Source organism: Neolamprologus brichardi, chromosome 3 (genome assembly GCF_056152115.1).
Source record: "Neolamprologus brichardi isolate AB-2024 chromosome 3, ASM5615211v1, whole genome shotgun sequence".
Taxonomy (NCBI): domain Eukaryota; kingdom Metazoa; phylum Chordata; class Actinopteri; order Cichliformes; family Cichlidae; genus Neolamprologus; species Neolamprologus brichardi.
In genome coordinates, this window is record NC_142106.1 from 47,978,417 (window position 1) to 48,001,781 (window position 23,365).

At 39.5% G+C, this 23,365-nt stretch overlaps 1 protein-coding gene across 4 annotated transcripts in view; it reads left to right on the top strand.

The window, feature by feature from the left end:
- afap1 (actin filament associated protein 1) overlaps nt 1-23,365 on the top strand; it is a 93,575-nt gene that overhangs the window by 51,447 nt on the left and 18,763 nt on the right. For all 4 annotated transcript variants that reach the window (XM_087837787.1, XM_087837785.1, XM_087837788.1 and 1 more), the window contains exons 2-6: nt 1,673-1,801; nt 2,666-2,748; nt 18,939-19,047; nt 19,196-19,407; nt 19,497-19,676. In XM_087837787.1, the coding sequence (XP_087693913.1) occupies nt 1,673-1,801; nt 2,666-2,748; nt 18,939-19,047; nt 19,196-19,407; nt 19,497-19,676 (713 nt within the window). The remainder of the gene's footprint in view (nt 1-1,672; nt 1,802-2,665; nt 2,749-18,938; nt 19,048-19,195; nt 19,408-19,496; nt 19,677-23,365) is intronic.

The window sequence follows — 23,365 nt, forward strand, 5'->3', positions numbered from 1 at the left end:
CACAGCTTGCTTGGAAGCAAGTCTTGTCTGTATGTTTGATGCTAATGTCTCCCATAAAGATTTAGTGTACACTTTTTTTGTGTCATGTAACACAAGTTTAACTTAAGTCACTACTATCAATAATAATCAAAATAGTTTTGAACAAAATGTGAATGTTTTTGAAAATTCCAGACTTTTAAATTCATACACAGTTGTTTGGCTTGTAGTTTAATTACTTCATCTTCAGTTCCTCATGCCTCTTTTCTCGTTTTGGGCCTGGAGAAGTGGATTAAAGTCAGGTTCAGTGTCGTCACTAAGATCTCACTAAGAGATTTTCTTCTGCAGCCCCAGAAAACAAAAACAGTAATCTATTCTCTGACGGGTAGAGTTTAAAACCTAAAAAAACAAAAACAAGCTAGTTTGTAGATGCACAAAAAGTGAGTTCCGGTAAATTTCCCAGGTTAGTCTGCTCAGCAGCTGCTGTCAGATTGTTTCTGAATCACGCTCGGACATTCAGTGACTCGACGTTGTCACAGAGGGCAGTAACCACAGAATCTCCACTTAACTTTTTCAGTCTGCAGCTGCTGTCCAGGATGATGCAGTGCCTTTTGATACAATCAGGTGTTAACAAAAAGCTTAACTGAACTGGGACCCTCATCTTGAGACAGTGCTTCTTATCTGAGTGTCTGTGCAGAGCGTGGCATCTCAGAGTCACGCTTCTGAGCCCAATCAAATGCTCTCAGATCAAGTGTGTGGAGATAGACTCACTGATACCTTGCTCCCATACCTCATCTGCGAGCTATGTTCTGTATTTGGTTTCCCTTCTTTTGTTTTGCTCTGTGTGGGAAGCTGCTGGTGTATTTTTCACCTGCGGCTATAATTCCATCAGGTACATTGCCAGATCTGTCTCTGCCCAGCAACTATCAGCTTGCTGGCTCTGTGCACTTGAAGGACTGTCAGCGCTTGTGATTGATTTACTTGAAAATTCTGTTTTCCACCGGGCCACCTGGCTGCCCACTTATGTTACATAACAGTATTTTGTGCTTTTCCAGTATATGTTTAATGTTGGTTTGTTGCACAGGGCCAAAAAATACTTGTCAGTGTGTTTTAACTGAAACATGCGCTACATTGGGACTGATTAATGAGCAGCTAATGCTGGGGCCTGTTTGTGTGCCACCAAAAGGTTGTTTAGGAAGCCCAGCACTCACTTTTCACATTCTGAAACACTCTGTTTCACTCAATACAGTATTAAATTGGTATTAATCCACAGGTCAAAATAGTTCAAAGAAAAAAATAATCTCTTACAATGTAAGCATTAGAATGTCATCATCATTTTGGGTAAACGCTTACCAAAGTATGACTCGTGAATGAAAACGATGGTACAGTTTTGCGGTGTTGTAGTGATATAGTCTATACTGCTCTTCATCTACAAACAAAGTGCTTTAGTGTTTCTGTTGGCTGATGGTGTACATCCGCTCAGTTAAACAAAGGTAAACAACTAACTAGTCTTTGATTTCTCACCCAGCTCTTAATTGCAGACAGTGAAAAACAGAAAAGCAAGCTGTAAGAAATTAGTTGTTTTCAGTATTGGTGCGATCACTGCAAGTTTAAAGATAAAGTAGCGTAGGTCTCATTCCAGTTAGACTAGAGTTCCATAACCTGACTCTTTGATATTTGTGTATTTGTTCTTCAGCAATGGAGGAGCTGGTGTGTGAGCTTCGTCTGTTTCTGGACCTGCTGGACAGAGAATATCTGAGTGCTGGGGTCCGAGAGAAGAAGATACACCTCTCCAATATTCTGCACAGAGTACTGTCCGACAAAGGTGAGGATTAAACTTATACTGCACCTTCTGAAACACTTTAAGGGACTCACAGCTGGAGTAAGTCCATTAGGTGGTCAGATATTAGATACAACACCTGACCTTACTATGGCTGACTGCAGGAGCTCCATGAGCAGTCTGGTACATACACAAAGAATGTAGACCACAATAAGCTGGTACTAGGTCAGTGTGGGACTGAATTGTTTGGTTGTTGTCATCATAGAGTTATATTGGTATACATTTACTTATAAAACCCTTTACTTGTAAGCTAATATAGCCAAAAGTTGTTTATGACAGATTAAAAGAGTTAATTTCATCAGTTTGATGTTTTCTGAGCTTTTCTTTAACACAGACTTTTTTTCTTTAAGATGTTCACGTGTGTGGCTGCCATTATTAAAATAAAATTCAAATGCAAAAACATGTTTATATTAAAATCTGGATGAATCTAACATGAAAAGAAGATATACACAGAAATTTTATTGTATTTTTGTTTCTTGTTTGCATCCTTAAACGCGAAGATTGTTTTAGTGCTATACTGGGAGCCTCAAAACATGAGATTATTCACATAAATTCATAATGACGTTTCAGTTTTCTATCAACAACAAAATGTCACGTGTAGACATCCTGATATTTATTGGAGATTTTGCATTTTAACATTAAAAAAATCCACAAAGGGACCTTGTAATGAGGAGCAGAAGTGAAGCGCATTAAAATCAGAGAAACACAGAAGCACAGTCTATTTGGTTCTATGATTTTAAGAAGGGAAATTATGACATTTTATTTTTTGTCACTACTTAGATTTGACACTAGTGGCACTGTAAAGCATCTTCTTGTTTATATTCATAATAGCCACTTGATTTCTTCTAGAGCCTTCATTCAAGTCAGAGATACACAGCGGACTGCCTGCTCCACCTCAGATGCCACTTCCAGAGATCCCTCACCCCTGGATGGTAAGACTGAAGTTTATTTAGATTTATTAATTTTAGTTCTGTGTAATTTGGCCATGTTGGAACTTATTGCAAGCAATGCTCACAGTAAGAGTTATACCGAGTTCCAGTATGCGTTCTGGTTGTCTGACTAAAGAGAGTTGTTTCTACAAATACCAGATAGCCCTGCGTCATTCTGCTTCCGCTGCTATGGGTCATCCTCTCAGCCCAGCTGCTTTAATGCAAAACCAAGCAAATCAATGGTGAAGGACAAAAGAATACTTTATTTTCAGGACACTGCTGAGTAACTACATTTTGAGCAATGCAGTGCAAGTCACATGTAATTTATGTGGCATAAGTAAGTGATAAATAAAGGAAAGACAGCTCATTTTCTTTGTCCTGCTATTATACAGGTTACTATACACACTCCAGAGTGCAAGGACCTAACGTTTCTGTATACGACCCAATTTGATACATTTGAACATAACCAAAAAATATTGAATATAAAATGATTTGACAACTATCTATAAAACAATGCACTATTCTTAATGTTAGGTCAGTGTTAGAGTCTTTACTTTATAGTGCTGCTATTTGCAGTTGCACTACTTTCCCCAAACTAGCTAATTTTGTCACATCATCTGTTCAAAGCTGAACGTTGCCTCCCAGTTTGCATTCATTTACAGCATTTAATTGAATTTAGGTCCAATTTCAAATCCCTTTTGGATATTTTTGGGTTTTGTTGTGAAGAAGGCAAACTTCTGATAGTAACAACTGTGTTACGTAACAGAAATAACTTCATCATGTTAACACTACAGGTATCTTTAACATTCATGCAGGACTGCTTACCAGTAAAACACAACTGGTGCTAGTAGACATTGCAGAGAAATGACCAATAACGCTGACCCTTACCTTCATTATCATCAGATGGTGAACTTGTTAGCAATACGGTGAAGTTCTGTGCACAAGTTTTTGTGACACCCTGCACCTGAATGGTGTTAATCACGCAAATACCGGCGTTCCCAATGCAGCAGGACATATGAGATGTGTTTTACAGTCACTTGTAAAGCAGTTGGAAGGGCTGTCATGGCTTCAGTATGTTTTCCTCTCTCATACTGTGCCTCACATCACCATGACAGTCAATGAGGACCGTAACATCTCTGTTAAAACAGTGATGTGTGTGTCATTATTGTGAAAGTGAGATGTGCATGTAAAAAGACCCAGTGTGAAGAATAACAGTGTGTGTCTGCCATTATTGTGGGAACAGATGCCTGTGATAAAAAGCAGGTGGCTGGGATGGCTTGCAAAGCCTTTATTTCATAGCAATAAGCCACAACACCTTGTTCTACATCTTACTCACACACACACGCAGGACACGCACACATTCCAAGGCACAAGGCCTTACAGTGCAGTTTGTAATTAGAACCAGTCGTCAGCCTCAGCCTCCTCTGGTGACCCCAGTGTGTGTCTGGAAATCACAGCCGAGGTTTTCCCAGAAAACTAGGCGAGTGAGGAGGAGGAGGAGTTTCTGATGTTTCTGTGTCTCTGCTTGTTGTCTCTCTTCTCTGCTGCCCCAATCAGAACCAGTAACATAAGAAAATACATAGCAGAGCCTTGCACGACACCCCAGACTCTCGGGCCTGTTCGGTGCTTTCCTTTATTTAAACAAAACACATAAGCACACAATTACACAACTCTTTCTGTCTTTTATGGAAAGAGTGAAGTTTTTAGCAGGTCTTCATCACTGGCTGAAGGAGACCCACTCAGGACTGGGTTGAGCATTTTGATTTTTAACTTACTTTTTGTTGAATTTTGTATTTGTTGTTTGGTCGAGTGTGTGAGACAGATAAACACTGGAACAGCCTGTAAACACGGTTATAGTGGAAAAAAGATGCCAGTTTCTCCTTGTTTCCCTCCCCACCATTGTGTGTTGTTTTAATTTAAATAAAATGTTTTTGTTTTTTTCTGAACATAGACTACTGCCTTTCTTTCCGTTATGAGTTTGAGTGAATAAATTGCCACGTTTGGGCGCACTCTCAGGAGGGTGCATTTGCTTGCAACTGGAAGAGGATGCCGTTAAACAGTGCTATTGTTTCTTCAGTTGACTCCTTCTCTTAGCTTCAACCAGCATTATTAGCAAACTTACTCATGGGCAGATAAATAGATAAATAAATCTCTCTTAGTTGATATATTCGTCCAAAATCATCCAACCATACTTTATACACTGTATCCAACAATATCATGCTCTGGACACTGGCTTTACATGTGTACAAAGTGATCATAATACTAACGACAGCATAAGCTGTGACAAACATTCAACAGCAGGGATTTTCATCAGCAGAAAAGAGAATAGAAAAGAAAGCAGCTAAAATATATTAAGTGGTTAAATAGAGCCATTCACATTAGAACAAAACCTCTCTGAGTAATATATGTGCAGGGTTTGCAGAGTCGCAGCAGTAAAGTATAATTCTCATAAATATACTTGGATGGAAACCCAGCTACTGTCTTTTATTTTGTGCCAGCTCTCTGTCTCCCTGTTGCAGTCTCTGCTCTGAAATTACCATCTATCACATTTCCACACTGACCTCTGGAGAAGCTGTCCAGACTGAGGAAAAAAGTGTTGTGCTCCCTTTCTCCACTCTTCATTTCTTGCAAAATTTCCACCGCGTGCAAATGAAACAACGGACAAACGGTTAAGAGGAAAAGAGAGAGGAGGCGGCTAGAAAGAAAAGAGTAAACAGGGTAGAGAGTTAAAGAAACAAAGATTTCATGTTGATGGAAAACAACCTTGTTAGTCATGAGAAGTTGCAGTTATTTGTGTTATACGGCATCAGTCTTTAGTTGGTGTTGGTGAAGAAGTGGAACATGGACTAGAGCAATCTGGTGAAATAATAGACAAGGAAGACAGTCTCTTTGTGACCCGTCGAGCCTCAATGCAAAGCCAAACTGACACTCACGTACACAAAGAGCCTGTGCCTTTAGAAGCTGAATCAGTCCTTAGCTTCCACATTTTGATTACTAACAGTTACATAAGGAATACTTAGTTTAGAGTAGCTCACTTGATGTACAATACTTAATCAGAGGACAGTGGTATTGGAATTTATTACTCAAACACAAACAATATGCAGATTGAAGACTCTTCCAGAATATTCTGCTAGTATATGAAGTGCAAAAGAAGACAAATGGCTTTGCACAGACTTCCACGATAAGTTTATTTACTGCTGAATTGTTCTGCAGTGTGTCGTCACATTTAGTCCATTTCAGAACTTATTCGCTTGTTAAAATATTTTTATTTCCAGGTGTTTGTGGCATTTTTTTTGCACATCTTAAGGCCTTTGTTCAAGAGTATATACGATCTTGAAAAGACATTCTTAGTGTTTTTACAAACTTAGTGGGGCATGTTAACACAGTGTAGCTCTTAGCAGAGCATGACAGTCACATGTGTGACACCCGTTAGCCTTTGCATGAGCAGAGGAAAATAAAGAAACAAAGACATGATGTGTGTAAACTACTCCAATTCTTTCCCAAGGGCAAACTTGTGATTGACTCTTATACACACACACACACACACACACACACACACACACACACACACACACGCACGCACACACACACACACACACACACACACACACACACACACACGCACGCACACACACACACACACACACACACACACACACACACACACACACACACACACACACAGCAGGATATCCACTAACCAAACAGACTTCCACTGGATCCTGTTTTGGTTTATCAAGCTGAAACTGGTCTACTTTGAGCCACTATATTGTCTTTCCCTAATTGTATATGCATATAAAGTTGGTCTTTATATATTTATATAAAAGCACAACAAAAAGGGGGTAGTGTCCACTTTAAAAACCATAATGTCAGCAGCACTGATTCATGACAGTGTGATAGGGTTACAAGTCTGAGATGATGGAATAGGCTGTCATCTGGAATAACTTCATTTCCAAGAGTTGAGTGCCAGATAACCCAGAAACTAGAATATCTGTAAACCTACAGAACAATAACACTACTGATCATGTTTTTTCTCAGTATAAATATAACTAAAGTTCAATAATTGTTTGATGCAACAGCAACAATATCCAAGGTCACAATATTTTGTCACCTTAAATATATTTATCTGTGTACACTGGACATGTTGGTGATGCCTGCTAATCAAAGACAGACAAAACAACAAAGCAATTTTTAGAAAGTTAAAAAATATGCCAAGCCTTTAATCCATACAAGTATTGGGTTTGCTGACAGAGCAGCTGAACCTTTTTATGTCAGATTGATTCTTTCCACAACACTCACCTTATAAATCTCTACGTTCCTCCATGGAAGAGGATCACAGCACCATTTTACAATGTGCTACATGCCACACGTAAATGCACAGAAACACAGTAAAAACAAGGTCTGGCTCTGATTGGATCATAATGACTAATAAGTATGACAAAATCCCACTGAAGTCCTCTTCTTGTCATCCTGTCACTTTTCATATTCAGGATTTATGTTACATTAATATTTCTCTTTTATCTTTGGCATGAAGTACATTGCTGTCATCAAAAAGCTTGACGCTTCAGCCACATGAATGGTTTTCATCCAAAATTTGAGCAGTTTAAAGAAGAATACTGGAAAATAAAATGTAAATTGTGCGTGTTTCCATTAAAGTCCTTTAAAGAAAACAAATGGACTTCCAGATGGAGAATGGAGCTCCACCCAACATGAAAAATAGTAAACATCTGCCTAAAATGTTTCTGCATTGTTCATGCTTCATGCTGTCACGTGATGAAAAAAGGAGGTGAGATATTTAAAGTCATCTGTTGTAGCAGTGCACCATTGATTTGTGGTTTTTGTTTTTATTTTAATAGCAATGGAACAAACATTCAGTTTTGATGAATCTGAATTTTAACTTGGGTCTCAAGCTTTTTTTGTTTTACTACTCACAACTACTTTTACCAACATTTTGAGCACATAGCAGTGCAGAACTTTTTTGGGTCCAAAACAATTTCCCCAGTTGCTTTGACAGTTCACTCGACATTTATGTTACAAAAAACAGTTATGCTGCTCTTAAAAGTCCCGCAAGCCCAAGGTAAAGGTTTGTGTCTAAGATCCCCACACCACAAAACAAATACTGTAAACCAGAGAGAAGAAGAAAATTCTTAGACTGCAACCTCAAGTGTTAGGAATTTTTGTTGATTTTTTGAGTTCTAACGTTTGCTGCAGTCACCTTCAAGTCAGGATTCGTTTTATCGGCTGTATCCTAAGGGCTGCACTGTTCGAGCAGAATGTGAATCAGTCCTCCCGCTAGTTGAAACACAAATGATTTCCATCTGTGTTGATGTTGGAGAACAGTGCCACCTCTCCCTTTCTCCTCTCTTCCCTTGCCTTTCCCCTGACACAGACCCTCCCGCACACCATTAGTTACCCATGTAATGCACACTAAAGTTAGTTGTATCATGCATGAGAAACTCATGCCGAGCATCCCGTTCTTCCGTGCTTCAAGCATTCACGTCACAGAAGTGTGCTCACGTGGTCGACGTGCTATACACGGTAACAGGGCTGCTTCATCCGTAGATCCGTATGTCTAGAATTCATTTGGAATTCATTTCCTCCTCTTCTCATTTTGATTCAAACATCCCTCCCTCCCAGGCTTTTTTTAAAGATGGATATTCATCTCAGCACAAATGTAGCTAGTACTAGTAACCATACAGTCTTCTGTATTACTGGAAGTTGTGAGGAATCTTTGTTTTTTAACCCACCATCTTCTCTGAGTGTTTTCTACTCACTTATAAAACATTGTATATTGCTGTATGTCTGTGAAGGTTCTCAGTCATCCAGGTCATCATAGTCCAAGGAGCTTGGAGAGAGAAGCATCTGGACTTCTTTAAGTTTCCTTGAAGACGTTTCACCTCTCTTCCGAGAAGCTTCTTCAGTTCTAAGAGCGTGGGTAGGTAGAGAATCAATAGGGGGGTCCAAGACCCTCTAGGGGACACAACCCCATAGGGCTTAAATCTGGGACTCTCCACCAATTGCTCTTAGAACTGAAGAAGCTTCTTGGATGAGAGGTGAAACGTCTTCAAGGAAACTTAAAGAAGTCCAGATGCTTTTCTTTCCAAGCTCCTTAGACTATATTGCTGTATATTGCCAAACCAAATTATTCCTAGCCTGAAGGGGAAACACTCACGCAACTAAATGTGTCACTGTACAGTGTCAAGCTACACGGTGCGTGCGTGGCAACAGTTGGATTGCTATCAAACATATTGAGTTGAACCAGCCTTGTTTTACTTTTGTATGGCCTCAGAAATTATTTGTCTTCAGGAGTTTTTCCACGCAGTGTGTTTTTCATTTGGTGCTGATGAATCTGTTTTCATATTTGACTTAATTCCTCTGTGGGGTTTCCCTACTTTGTGGCTTGGTATACCACAGCAAAGCATTTCGTGACATCAGCAGTATTGTGTCATTGACTTGTGACAGGAAATGAAGTTGTTTAACAGATTATATTGTAAGGTGTCACGCTTTGTCACTGGGATAACCAAACAAGTGGGAAATTGGAGATTGAATAGGTCTTAACTGCAGAAATCAGTAGGCCTTTGCTTAATGACACATGCACACAACATGGTTAATCTTAAGGGCTAGAACTGTTTCAGTTACTAACACTCTTTGGAAAAAGTCCCCACTGAGTAACTGGAGCATGGATGGAAAACCTATTTCACAACATTTTCCCCCACTCTAGTGCATTTGAAGGCTTTTTACAATGCCAAGTTAATTTTTTTTTTTCCTGACACATGATGTGATTGAAGTGACTTAATAAAGCACGGAGGGAAAATTGAGTCTATTTCTGCAGTCTTGTAGAGAACTAACAGACTTTACAATGGAACCAAACAAAAGTTAGAGGTGCTCGATAGAAAAATAGCTTTTGTGGTTACTAACTGATAGGTATTTGACCAAGATGCCCATTAACCCATGAATTCATACTACAGTGTACTCTATACACTGTCGGACTATTGTTCAGTGACTCTGATCACAGCATGTATACAAATGGGAATGGTTATTGGAGCATGGAAAATGAATAGCCAAATTCCTTTAGTGGCCTAAAGAGATAGTGGATCTGATTGATAATCCCATGTAGTTCCTGCTGCTATAAATTCACAAGAATTGAACTGGGTAAGCCTGAAGAGCTTCTAAATTATAATTTTAGGTTTTCTCTCAAAAGGTTACTGGCAGTATGATATCATGCTTGTAGCTATATAGTTATAATTGAGTGATCATGTCATAAAATCAGCCAGTCCATTTAAGGGTTAATCTTAAATACCACACACTTCCTTTTGTGTTTTATGAATTAATAAACATTCAGAGAACTTCTGCATGCGGTGGAGGTGAAGTTTAAACTTACCCTGTATTCAGTTGGCTGTTAGCAGTAGTGACAGCAGCTTGCAGGACGAGGGTGGTCTTTAATCTAGTGTTTTCTTGAAGGCACCACCTAATGGCCATTAAAGAAACTGCTTGTTTGCAGAAGATATTGCAACCCTATTTTAAAACTCGACAGTTTAGCAGTGAAGTCCTTGGCTCAGTTATCACGGTAATTGTGATTATTTGTTGGAAATAGTCCTGCATAGCCAGACTTTTAACTGGAATGAAAGAAGTCTGGGAAAAGGTCCTTTTGTCTGAGCCAAACGCTGACAGTCGACTGGCAGTATAGGCTAGAGGGGCTGATCATGATAGCATATCATGGTATTGGTACTGAAATGTCATTCTTTCAGAACAGAAATGCAGATGGATCACATAATATCAGGTAATTTGAAAACAATGGGGGACTTATTAGATAGCTTATTGAACAGAAAACACTGGCAAATGTATTTTCCAACTGTAAAATGTTTCACTTTGTTGCAATCAGATTAGTTGAGTTCATACCCAGACAAAGAGCAAATGTGCAGAGCACTTCTATAATATGTCTAAATATTTTCATGAAACTCCGCTTCGCTGAGGTGACTTCTTACTTATTTGCAATACAGAACACTATTTAGATATGACAGGCTTAGGCCTGGCCCACCTCATCCTGCTTTCCAAAATTGCAGACCACCAGCTCATGCTGGCTTCCACTGGCTCCTCATTGTGAGGTGAGAGAAATGGAGGAAATGCCCAACCCAGTCTGAGTCTCACTCTGGTTATTTTTTCAGGCAAGCTGGCACTTCCTCCAGTAACGACACTCTGGTGAATGCACCTGTCCTGCAAAACGCACATTTAACTGGCCCAGCTGAGGCAGGAAAAAGTAAAAAACGATGCGGGGGAAGCAAAGAATGAAGTTTCAAAAATGGGAGTTGTGTGAAAGGTTTTGTTTTGTCAGAGGTAACACTAGCATGGGTGGTTCATGTATAAACAGGGAGCTGGAAAACTTAGATATGTATCACAGAGGCTGGCAGACACTGAGCTTGGTACTGCAGTCCTGCAGAGAGAGTTTTTAGGTTTCGTCCCGTATTACTGTGTCTCTTGTTTGAAATGTTTAGCGGTTTGCTAATCACCTGACTTCCAGATTGAGTTCCCCTCTCAAACAATGAAACTTTCAGTGCTGCTACTGGACAGAAGCCACTCCTCTAGCCACCATAATGTATGCTGTGGTTGGTTTCTCACAAAACTCAAATTGATAACCCAGATGCATTAACAGACATACTGTATGTGAATAACTGAGCTCCTGTTGTTTAGATGCAAACATGAAGAAGAGAAATTGAACTTAATTCAGTTAGAATAGTTGTTTTTTGATTTGACATTGAGCTTTAAAATGCAATTTTTTAAAAGCTAATGATTTGAGGGTTACTTTGAGACAAAGGTGAGGCATACAGGATCAGCCTGAGGCTGATGGTTAACTAGGACAACAAAGTTTTATATTTGTGACCTTGCTTGCAGTCTGGCGTGAATTTTTAACTTGATCACATGCCCAAGCTTCAAAGAATATATGGTGGAAAAGGTGTATGCAAGTGTCCACATTTTGTCCCATCTATTGGTGAATTTTATCTTAAGTGACAATAGTTCAAACTTTGAACATAATGTTTCATCCATCTTCTGTCGCTTATCCTCTTCAGGGTCCCGGGGGGCTGGCGCCTATCCAGCCTGTCTTGGGGCAAAAGGAAGGGTACACCTGGACAGGTCACCAGTGTGTCGCAGGGTTAACACATAGAGACAGACAACCATTCGCACCTATAGACAGTTTAGAGTTAACAATTAATCTAACCCCAACAACTGCATGTTTTTGGAATGTGGGAAGAAGCCAGAGTACACTGAGAGTTCTCATGCAAACTCCACACAGAAAAACCCAAGTCTGATGAGGGAATTGAACTCAGGGCCGTCTTGCTGTGAGGCAACAGGGCTACGGTGCTGCATTAAGGTTTCATAATCTTTCAAAATGTTATAGGTGTGCTTGGTAAGACTGCTTCAGTAAATGTAGATTACAGAGACATTGAAATCAGGGCAGGAGTCTGTGGATAAATAAAGCTGGAATAATCATGTATTCAGCTTCAAATAAATCTTTTTTGGTTTTAAATGTCCGCCAAACTATGGTTACCAAAGTCTTTGTATTTCTGTTACCTTTAGGTTTGAAGTGTGTATGTTTTATGAAGTGGACTTGGACTGCAAGTAAACACTGAAACATTGAATACCCATCAGAGTTGGATAAACTTCTTTTTTTTTAATGTTTTTTTTTCAAATTCAGTCAAATCATCAGCCCCCCCCCCCCCACACACACACACACACACACACACAAAAAAACACTGTCTTGGGTAAATGATATACTAACACTCTACCCAGGCCTGTACTTTAGCATTCTCAAGAACCAGATATTTCTAGTGCTTTGGAATATTTTTTGTAATGATGACACAGTGAGAGTTTGGAAGTTCTCCAGGAAGTCAAGTCACTTAGAAAAATCTTTGGAGAAGATTAAAGGAACATTTTATTTCAGTTTTCTGGGTATATTCAATTAATTCTTTCAATTAATGACAAAGCCACGGCTTCTTTAGAATTGTGAAACTGTTCTCTCAAATCTTTTTTGCCATCATGGCCAAACGTTTTGGCAGTGGCTCAAATTTTGTTTTTCATAAACATTTCTCAATCTGTTTCTATGATATACTGATGAACAAACATAAATATTTCTTATGTTTCAGGCCTTTATTAGCCAATAAAACAAAATTCAGTTTTGATAGGGGTGTCACTGTCAAAACCTGTAGCTACTACTGCAGTTTTCCCTTTCCAGATCCTTTCCTAAGGGAGTTGCTTTCGTATGTCCACTCAGTTTATCCATTCCAGTGTCCTGCTGGCAGCATGGCAGAAACATTATTCAGGTCCAGTCCTCCTACTCAGAGCAAAAATGGATACTTGGCATAAATGTTTAGATGTGAGTTTCAGGTCAGTGCCTGAGCAGCAGACAAACCTCCCACTCAAAGTCTCCAAACCAAGGTCAGGACTTCTTTACCACTATCTAATTACACATTATGACTGGAATTCTGGTATTTCGGATCCACATCCATGGACATGAACTGATGTAGGCCATGATGGGTCATGAAAACTCCCTTTACAATTTTAATATAATTGCTTTAAGCAAATTGGGAGTTCTTTGCAATATAAAGTATAAGCAACACTAAGAAAGTATAAATATATAAAGTGTAAGTATAAAAATAAGTATAGAAATACTGAAAATGATGAAAATAATGAAAATTACTGGTAATAGTGATTGTGCTTTTCACACAATCAGTAACTTTGGTTTTTTGTCTTTTCTTTCATTTCACAACTTTGTGTGGAAACCAAAATGATTTAAAAAAAAAAAAAAAAAAGAATTCAAACTAACATAAAAATAAATAAAAATGCAAAACTATAATAGCTCTGACTATGAAAATGTAAGCGACTTGGTAGTGGCAAACAACAACTGCTGGAGTGGAAATCAGGGCCTTTGTGTTGTCCACCCACACAAGCAGCATGAGCTGGGTAACTGGTGCATGTATGTGACTCGTGAGCTATTTCCTCCCCAAACTGTGGTCACCTCTATACTAAGAAAAAGGTGAAATAACATGACACACAGGCATACACGGAAATTAAAGCAACACTCCATAAACATCAATTCATTCCTATGATTTGGTGATTAAGGGATACAAATGACTCAAGTACTCATAAACAATTTATTCAGACATTGTTTTAGCTTTGTAAATTAAATTATTATCAATTTTGGCTGTTTCCAAGTCTCCCTACTTTTTGACAAGTTGATTTTTTTTAATGAAAAAATATATATTTTAAAACCTGCAGTCAGCTGAGACTGAAGAAGCTCATCAGATGATGATAAAATAGTAATTAGGTCTATAAAAAACAGCAAAATGCAACACTGCAAATAAGACGAGTCTAGTGCTGCAGAAAAACTGGTGATTAATCACACAGAGAGGGGTAAAATAAACATTTTCTTCCTTATAATTATTTTATTGGTGAGGGCACACGGCTTACTTCAGAATGCATATTAGCGTTCTGAACCCTTAAACTGAATACATTACTGTATACATCACTATAAACATCCTAATACTGTCTACTAATAAAGGAGATGTGGAAATTCCTTTAGTTTGTTGTCAGATCAGGGGGATGTTAATTTGATTGATTCAACTGTGTTCTAATTGCTGCAATTCCACTGGTGTAAAATAGACGCAACAGCACATTAGAACAAAGTATTAAAACATACAAATTCTGAAACAGCAAATTAAAACATTCTGCTCATTCTTTTGACATTAATCTATGTCTCTCTTCCACAGCATGTCTTTATCCTGTCTTCCTTCTCTCTCCCCAACCGGTCACGGCAGATGGAGGTTTCTTCCTGTTAAAAGGGATTTTTTTGTTAACACACTGAGGGATAATGGGAATTAGACACAGTTGGGAAGAAATAAAACACAGATGCAAATGATCAACCAAATCACAGGAAGTAAAACTGAATATACAGAAAAACAACTAACAAAGTAAGATAAGGAAGTAAGCAACAATACCTAAAGAGAGAAACAAAGGCACAAAAATAAACTTTCTATTGGGAAAATAGAGGGAAAAATCTAATTTAAAGAGGAACTAGAACTAAGAACTCAAGATTAAACATTTAAATAAACACACTAAAAAACACACACACTCCATGTGAACATGGAGTGTGTGTGTTTTTCATTTGTTTATGGTTAACAGATGGGTTATATACATTGTGACAACAGTCAGCTCTTCTTCATTATGCTCCTGTATTGCAGTGTAGTTAAGCTTTAGGTCATTTGTGTGATACAGCTAAGATGTTGTGCTGTGACTTGTGTAAGTGCACAGGTGTATATTTGTACACGTGTGTGCGTTTGTGTGTTTCATGTGTGCTAATGCTCTTTCTTCACCTCCAAGCTTGGAGTTGCTGCAGTGTCATGGGGTCACATTCTCGCTGGTGTAATACTGCACTCAGGCAAAATGCTTAGCCAAACAATCGACTTCTGTGTGATTATTAATGGTGTTATTGCTGCTCAAGGGTCTTTAAAAGGAAGTTATTGTGATGTGAGATATGGCGCTGCAGTTTCCATATCAAAAGTCTTTCTCCACCAGCATAAACAAGTCAAGTTTCTAAACCATATATTATTCCCTGTTGTTAGACTGTCTGGGCAGAGTGCTTTCATTCTTTTTCTTTCTCTGCCTTTCTTTTCTTTCTGTCTTCTTCTCCAGGGAGACATTTTTTTCCTTTGTTTTTTTAGGGCTGGGCTAGGGTGGAGAACGCTAGTGTTGCTGGCGTTTAACAGGGCAGCACATCCATGCCAAAAAGTGAGTTCACCAAACTGCTGTTTCCCCAGAGGAGATGCAATAAGATTTCTGCTAGAGGCCCAGCCAGACACTTGACTTATAGATGAAAAAGGAGACGTGGGGAGGATGAACAACAAGGATTAGGGGGTGAGGATGAGGGTGTGTTTGGGGTGAAGAAAAGGAAACTTGGTTTTCTCAACAAAAATGAATTTCAGACAACACAAACTGGATATTTTTTCATCTGAACATGAACAGGTGGATGGGGAACTGTGGTTTGGCTTGAGAAAGGAAAACCTCATGAATGAAAGTGTCAGGTCCCAGAACTTTGAATAATTTATAATTGATTATTTTGTTTTTAAGTGTTTATATTTCATCTTTTCGACCCAAATTGTCTTATTTCTTCTCATGATTCAGGGATGAAGAGTTGGCTTGGCTCAGTTATTAACATAAGAATTTCGCCAATATTATGTTTTCAGTGTTAGTGACATGTTAGACGTTTTACGAGCATTGACACCACTAAGCAAAATGCAATTCTTATGTGTGGTCACCTCAGTCGGTATTTTAATTGCATTCCTTCCACCATAAACCACAAAATACTCACAAAAGTATAATTCAAAAATGCATGAAAGATGTAGCCTTTGACCTTTTAATTTAAACTTATTTCATTATCCCTTATCTCATTTTAGTGTATCTTAAATGTTCTCATCTTTCATTTAAAAATGACCTCTCGCCACTTACAGTAACATTTCTTGGCACTGTCTCATGGTTAATGGAGAATCTGGATTTTTGGATTTCTGGACTCAACAGATCACATGGTGCTTGTCCTTCACCTGTTTTATTCTTTTTCTTGTACTCTGTTAGTATTTTTCATATCAGCTTTGATCCCAGCTGTTTTTCTTTACCAAGTGGTAACCTTTAGGTTAAAAACAAATTAAGCCTACGTGAAAGTGGCAAAAACTGCAGTCCTTTGAGGTGCCTTTTGAGGCTGGCTTCAGTCAATTTCCATAGACTCCGATGTTAAAATGCCTATCTTTGCAGCAGTGAAAAGCATATTTACACCCTGGTACAAAAGTGATGTTGTACTTCCTCCCCTTCATAACAAACCCGAATGGGCTAAAAAGTTATTTTTATAACTACCTGTATCTGTTGGATCCTTTTGGAGCATTTTAGAAGGGATTATTTGACTAATATTTTAGCTTGCTATGGAGATACAGACCATCACACAAGTTTATACTTTGGCTTCAGTGAGTGACTTTTAGCATATATGTGTGTGTTTGTATGTTTGAGTCACCATTTCCACTGTCTTACCACAGAAAGGAAAAAAAAATCGGAACAGCCCAGGTTTAAGTCCAAGTCGAGCCCCTTTGCTACAACTCTTCCCCACTCCCTCCCAGCTTTCCTCTCCACTCAACACTAGAGATACTAGAATATAAAAATGACGAGCAGGATACTCATAACAGATTGGCTTTTTCTTGGCATCTTAATTCACTAATAGACATGTACAACCAAAATTCAATAGTGCTCTTTCATTACAGAAATGCCATAATTATGACCAACGCTGTGATGTTGGACAGTGCACTGTCATGTTGTAGTGACACACACTTTCTGTGCTTTGAAGAAGTTGAGAGCATGAGCCAAATCCTTTTTATGTCCCAGGTTGCTACAGTAATGGGTGCTTACATCAATGCAGCACTGACACCTGATTGGGCCGGCTGTAACCTATGGCCCATAGCACGTAGACTTAGACTGCACTTATGATGTTTCTCCCATCTATAACTGGAAAATCGGCAATACCATCAGTAAAGAAAATAAAAAGGGAAATCAAAGAGGTTTTCCATAAGTGTGCAGCCATAGCAGCCGGGCTTGGTCTTTTTTAAAAGTGCTTTCAGGGACGCTTAGAGTGTGGCCTTATAAGGTCTTTACAACTTGACAACATGTCATGCACTTTGAGTTTCTCTGGCTTGTATTCTGTGTAGGCTGCTTATTAAACTGAGGCTCTAGAAGAAACATTAATAAGCTATGCTACACTCAGCTGGGTCATATTAGTTATTTAAAAGAAGGGTTATGTTTTTAAAGCTTTATGAAAACATCTATATTACTACTTATGTGACATCACCAACATCAAAATAGAGAACCTCAGAATCCATTAAACACAACAAGGACACACTCATCAAAAAGCTGTTCCACAGAAGTCGTAGCACTCCATGGGGAACTTTCAAAAACTCCCAACTCCACAGCAATGGAAAAAATATATGTACATTGACGTATGCCGGCCGCTAAGCTATTTGTTCCAGTGTTAAACCACATTATCAGATTTGATGTTTGTAGCCACAGTGCTGTTTTAGTACGAGGTGAAATGTCTGAGAAGTGTGACTCAGCCAAGATGGATCACGTCAGGCTGCGCAGTTGATCCCTCACCCTGTTGACTAGATTTGTAGGACTGTGCAGTGCCAAAGAGAACACGTCCAAACAAAGCACGTCTCACCCCCACCCTTCAGCTTCACTGCTCATGAGCTCTGCAGTATAATAGCATGAAAATATTTTAACTTCATTTAAGACCACAGTTAATCATTGTGGAATTATGTCAGTACCTTTCTGTTGGTATAATTTCACCCATTTTTAGTGTCTTTAACACAACTTCGGATTTGATTTCTTTAACTGACACTTTCTTGTTTTCTCTTTCAGACACTGTCTAATTATATTGTCTCGTCTTTCTACCTAATATTTTCTGATTTTGACCTGAAAAGTAAAAGACTCCTCAGCAAAACAAAGGCAACCACTGTGCCTCTGTTTTGCTCTGTCAGTGTCTATTAAGTGACACTTAGTAATGAAGTAGGCTCAATGCTGCACTGATAACATTGTTAATGGCTTCCTTTAAGTTGTCTTGGACCAGAAGAATATCTCCTTCTTCATGTTACAGCAGCTAATTACTTCCTTTTTGTAGTTCTGACAGTGATTAAAGGCAGATGGGGAGATTAATCATTTTGAATTATCGTCACCACCTTTAAAGACTGAAGACAAAAGATCATGGCTGGTATCCTTAATTCCCCTTTGTGTTTGAGGCATGATGGGTAGAGTTTTGTATGAATGAGGATTTATGAAAATATTGATACATTTGAATGTAAAACTGGTGTTTTATCTCCTCTCATTATTGATGATGAGAGGAAATAAAGGAAATAATCCCAGGAATAGTGTATAGCATTTTTGTTTGAAAAAACATCTCTGCACAGAAGAGCCAGGCGTCATCAATGAAAGCAATTGATGTGCCTGGTGAGTGTTAATGTAGAGGGCTGTTGTTTTGTCAGTTGAATTGCAAGTGCTGAAATGATTGAAGGTTCTAAACCGGATCCGTTCAGTGCCATGTTTCAAAGCAGCTAAAATGTCATTTGAAGTTTCATTATTAAAAGTAGAGGAAACCTGTGTTCACTCTGCAGACTCCAAATAGCGGGCCCCCTCCCCTGCCCAGCTCATCTCTTCCAGAAGGCTACTATGAGGAAGCGGTTCCTTTAGGTCCTGGAAAGGCTCCAGAATACATCACCTCCAGTAAGTGATAAGCTAATATATAAAACACATCAATCATATAACAGTAGTTATGTTACAGACTTCTGAAGAAAAAAGTGAGTGTGTCCCAAGTTTTTGCGTTACCTGATTTGAATATAAAATAATGGGCAGTCTATTCATGCCCTCTCAGACTATGACTCGGATGCCATGAGCAGTTCCTATGAGTCGTACGATGAGGAAGAGGAGGATGGGAAGAGCCAGAAGATGCGTCACCAGTGGCCCTCTGAGGAAGCGTCCATGGACCTCGTGAAGGACGCCCGGATTTGTGCATTCCTGCTGCGCAAGAAACGCTTCGGCCAGTGGACCAAACTCCTCTGTGTCATCAAAGACAACAAACTGCTGGTGAGAAACACTCAGGCATGTTACTGTCTGTGTACGTACAAATGGTGAGCATAAACTGCACTACAAACAGAATCTTTCTCTCCATGCAGTGTTACAAATCCTCCAAAGACCACACTCCCCAAATGGAGCTGAACCTGTCAGTGTGCAGCATCACACACATCCCTAAAGATGGCAAGAAAAAGAAGCACGAACTAAAGATTGTCCACCAAGGTGCAGACGCCCTGGTGCTGGCTGTGCAGAGCAAAGAACAGGCCGAGGAGTGGCTTAAGGTACAACAATAAATCTCAAAACTAATGCTTTTACCATCACACTGAATAGAGACGGTGTTTGTTTGAACTCTTTTCCCCATAAAGATGGGATTTGTACCAATAATGACGAGCTTTGACATCTTTATTGATATGTATCAATAAAGTTGTGGTTTGATGACCATTAGAATAGTTTCCGGATTTTTCAAGGGTGCACACACAGTCTTTTTTTTTTCTACTCCAACAACTCAGTTGAGAAGAGAACTTCAAAGGTTATGCCTGGTAGGCTTTTAAGGGGTAAAGAGTTAATCAGTAGATAAAGAACATTCTGTGTGGCCCAACTTTGAAGCTGACAAGAACACCAGTGCAGCATACTAGCTTTTCTTGGGGCTTTACTAGCTTTACTTGATTGCTGAACATCTAAAATATCTTGGGATCAGCCTTTAAGTTGCTTTCACATGTTTTAGAGAGTGGGTTCAAGTTACTTTTAAAGAATAAAGGGTGTAACTGTCTTGGCCTCCTTCCTCAGGATGGGCCTTTTCCTCGTATTGTATGACTGGTTTGTTGTGAACAGGTGGTTCAGCTGGTTTCTCTCTCATGTGGAGATGTTTGGTTTGCAGTCCTCTGAGTCCTTTCTTCTGCTTCTCTCTCACAGACTCCCCCCCCCCCCTTCCTTCCCCTGTCTTCTCTTTCACTCTCTGATCTTTCCTTCTGGCAGCTCAACAAGTCCACAAAACAAACCCGCCCCGCTGACATCAAATAAGCTCCGGTACTGCTTTTCTATCCCTGCAACCATTTGTTGTTGGAGAGCACCTCTGTGCTCTGTCTGTTTCAGTTACATTGATGGTGGGTGTCATCTGGTCTTTTTGTTTTAAAAGGAAACCCCCACCCCCCATTCTTCATCTCTGCTCCCTTCAGATGTCATATGTATCTCCTGAAATTTATGGTTTCTCAACAACCTATCGTGTGCTATTTTAAGATGCCTCCTAGCGCATTTGTGTGATGATATTTTTTATAAACATTTGTGGCCTCCAGCAGTTCCAGTGGACTTTTAAACTTGAATGTGTGATTTGTCTTCTTGTTTTCCTCCTTGTTAAGAAAACAATCCCTCAAGCATATTTTCCCCATGTACTGATGGAAACACCAGTCTTACTATATGCAGTGTTTCCTTTTGGTCTTTCTCTGGAAGTTTCAGCTGTAGCATGTTTATTTCAGTCAGGAAACAAAGACCCAAACAGTTTGGATTTTTTCTTCTTGATTCAATTACTTGCTCCGCATGGTAATTAGATGTTGTTTATTGATTGGCTGGTGCAGGTAACCTCATCGGGGGGCTGAAGTATCTGCAGGCGGTTTCAACCAGACCCATGAAAATATACAAATCCCTCAACCATCCGAATGATGGTAATGAGTGCTCTAATTGTTGCTTGGAGAAACTGGGTCTGGACACATATTTAGTCAGGTGTCGGGATTGTGGAAACAAATTGAACTGATAGTGCCGTGGCAGGTATTTTGTAACTCTAGCAATTGCTCTGGTGTTTTTTTGTTTACTTAATTGATGCACATGTAGTTCGTCATGCCACTACAGTTGGCTTTGTTACATCCAGTTGGCTGAAATTGCCAAGTGGCACATGCAGTGTTACGTTCCTTGGCTGGTCTGTGTTCCCTTCAGCTGTGGGGTGTGTAAGAGTGGCATCAAGTCACACAAAGTGGGTATGTCCCAGTGTGTCTGCTGCCCCCCTCCCTCTTTGTCTCTTTGTGGTTGCCACAACTGAACATGCAGACTACGATTCAACTTACTAAAACTGCTGGACAGGACAGCTTATTAAAAGAAGAAGGAAAAAATAGTAATTGAGACTGTTTTTGGATATTTTAAGTATTCGTTGTTCCCCCTTAAATTTATTTTTGTCTCTTGAGCTTTGTGTTTTTTGTCCACCTCTCACAAGCTCATCTTTTACCCAGAGAGACATTGAGCTTCAGTAACAGTCTTGAATATTATCGATCTGAATCAAAAAAGTTCAAATTTATTTGGATATTTTCCCCCCACTGGCCAACAGTATGTTAAAGGTGAAGGCATGTGAAATAGAAGTCATCAGATTCAACAGAAGGAGCAGCCCTGCTTTGCTCCACAATCGAAGGAGAGGAAAGAAATGAAAGAAAGCAGGGTGAAGGGAAAGCTGGGAGAGTACCTGAGGCTTTCCAAAGCCCATAGTTTACAATAATGAGTCTCCCAGACCCTGTAGGCTAACGATGTGTTTATGGAGCACACATGTCCATATTGTGTCATCGCTTCATTTTCCTTTTCAGTGTTTTTTAATTGTATAGATTCCCCACGCCCCAACTCCTTCTTTGTCTTCATCTTTGCCTGCTGATATAGTCTGACCTCATTTCTTTGTCTTGCTGACTGACTAACTTCTCTTTTCTTTTCTTTGCCTGCATAAATTTTGGGGGAAGTAAGTGGAATGTGCACTGTTAGTCACAGCTTATCTACTCAAGTTTCCATTACAGTCCAACCTCTTGTGCAAACTCCTTGACAGTGTATGGTTGTCCTGTGCATGGCAATGCCTTCATCACTTTCAAGATAAGCATTTACAATACATTTATAGCTTGAGCTGCAATGCAACTATTCCAGCATGAGCCTTTAAAATAGGCCTCAATGAATTGTAAAAAACCCCCAAAAAAACCAAACAAACCCTGAGACAGACAGATTAGTTTATTTTTAGGTTGTTTTTTTTGGCATCAATTGGATAAGTGCTGCCAAAAGTCAATCACTCAGAAAACAAAAGGTTTGTGTTGGTTGATTATATCATTTTTTTCTTTTATCTTTTGCCAGACAAACAAACAAACAAACAGACAGACAGAAAACGTTTTTCAAATCCCTTTTAACAGGAAGAGAACCAGGGTCATGAAGGGACAGCCATTTGTAGGTTTACAGACATTGTAAAGAATGGGTTTCACGTCTATTAAGTGCTTCAATTTGCTTCATCTGTAAAGAAATTATGCTGTTTTTAGACCATAAAATTGCAAAATGTGCACTGCAAGGAGGTGAACAAGCAATGAGCAACAAGTCATCAGTCAGCACTATTTTCTTTTTTATTGCAAGTTGTGTTTCAGCACCCATAGTTATAGCCTCCAGTCTCACCACCTCCTCCTCTTTTTGATTTGTAGTGCATTATCAGACCTACGTAGTACACTGGCATGGCAGCAAAAGCTCTCCGAAAGAAAGATAGACATGATGTTGCTGTCTATCCCATTCTCTGGCCTCTTAGCTGCTCTCAGAGCCAAACCCATGGAGCCACAGCCTGTCATTTCCCCCACGAAACCCAGTTATGCTCCTTCCAAGCCAAAACCAATGAGTTGAGGAGCCCTGCGCAGCCAGAGATGGTTCAGACGAGTGGGAGTTTGTGTGTGTGTGTGTGTGTGTCTGCATGTGTGTCAGGGAGTGCATTAGCCAACTTGCGCACACAGCGGTTCAACTGAAATCTCATTTTGCTATACCCACTGTTCATCTGCACTCTCTGTCACTGCCACATGTCTGGGATTGCCAGATCCCATGGTGGGTTGCCAGGTCAGACATCCAATGAGGTCATGGTAAAGCACGCTGGCGCCCTATTCACAGCTCTGCAGATCTCATTCACCCCTACTGGACCTTATTGTGTATGGATTCCATGAATGCAGGCAAAGTCTTTGTGTCTCATGTGTGTTACAGACCTGCC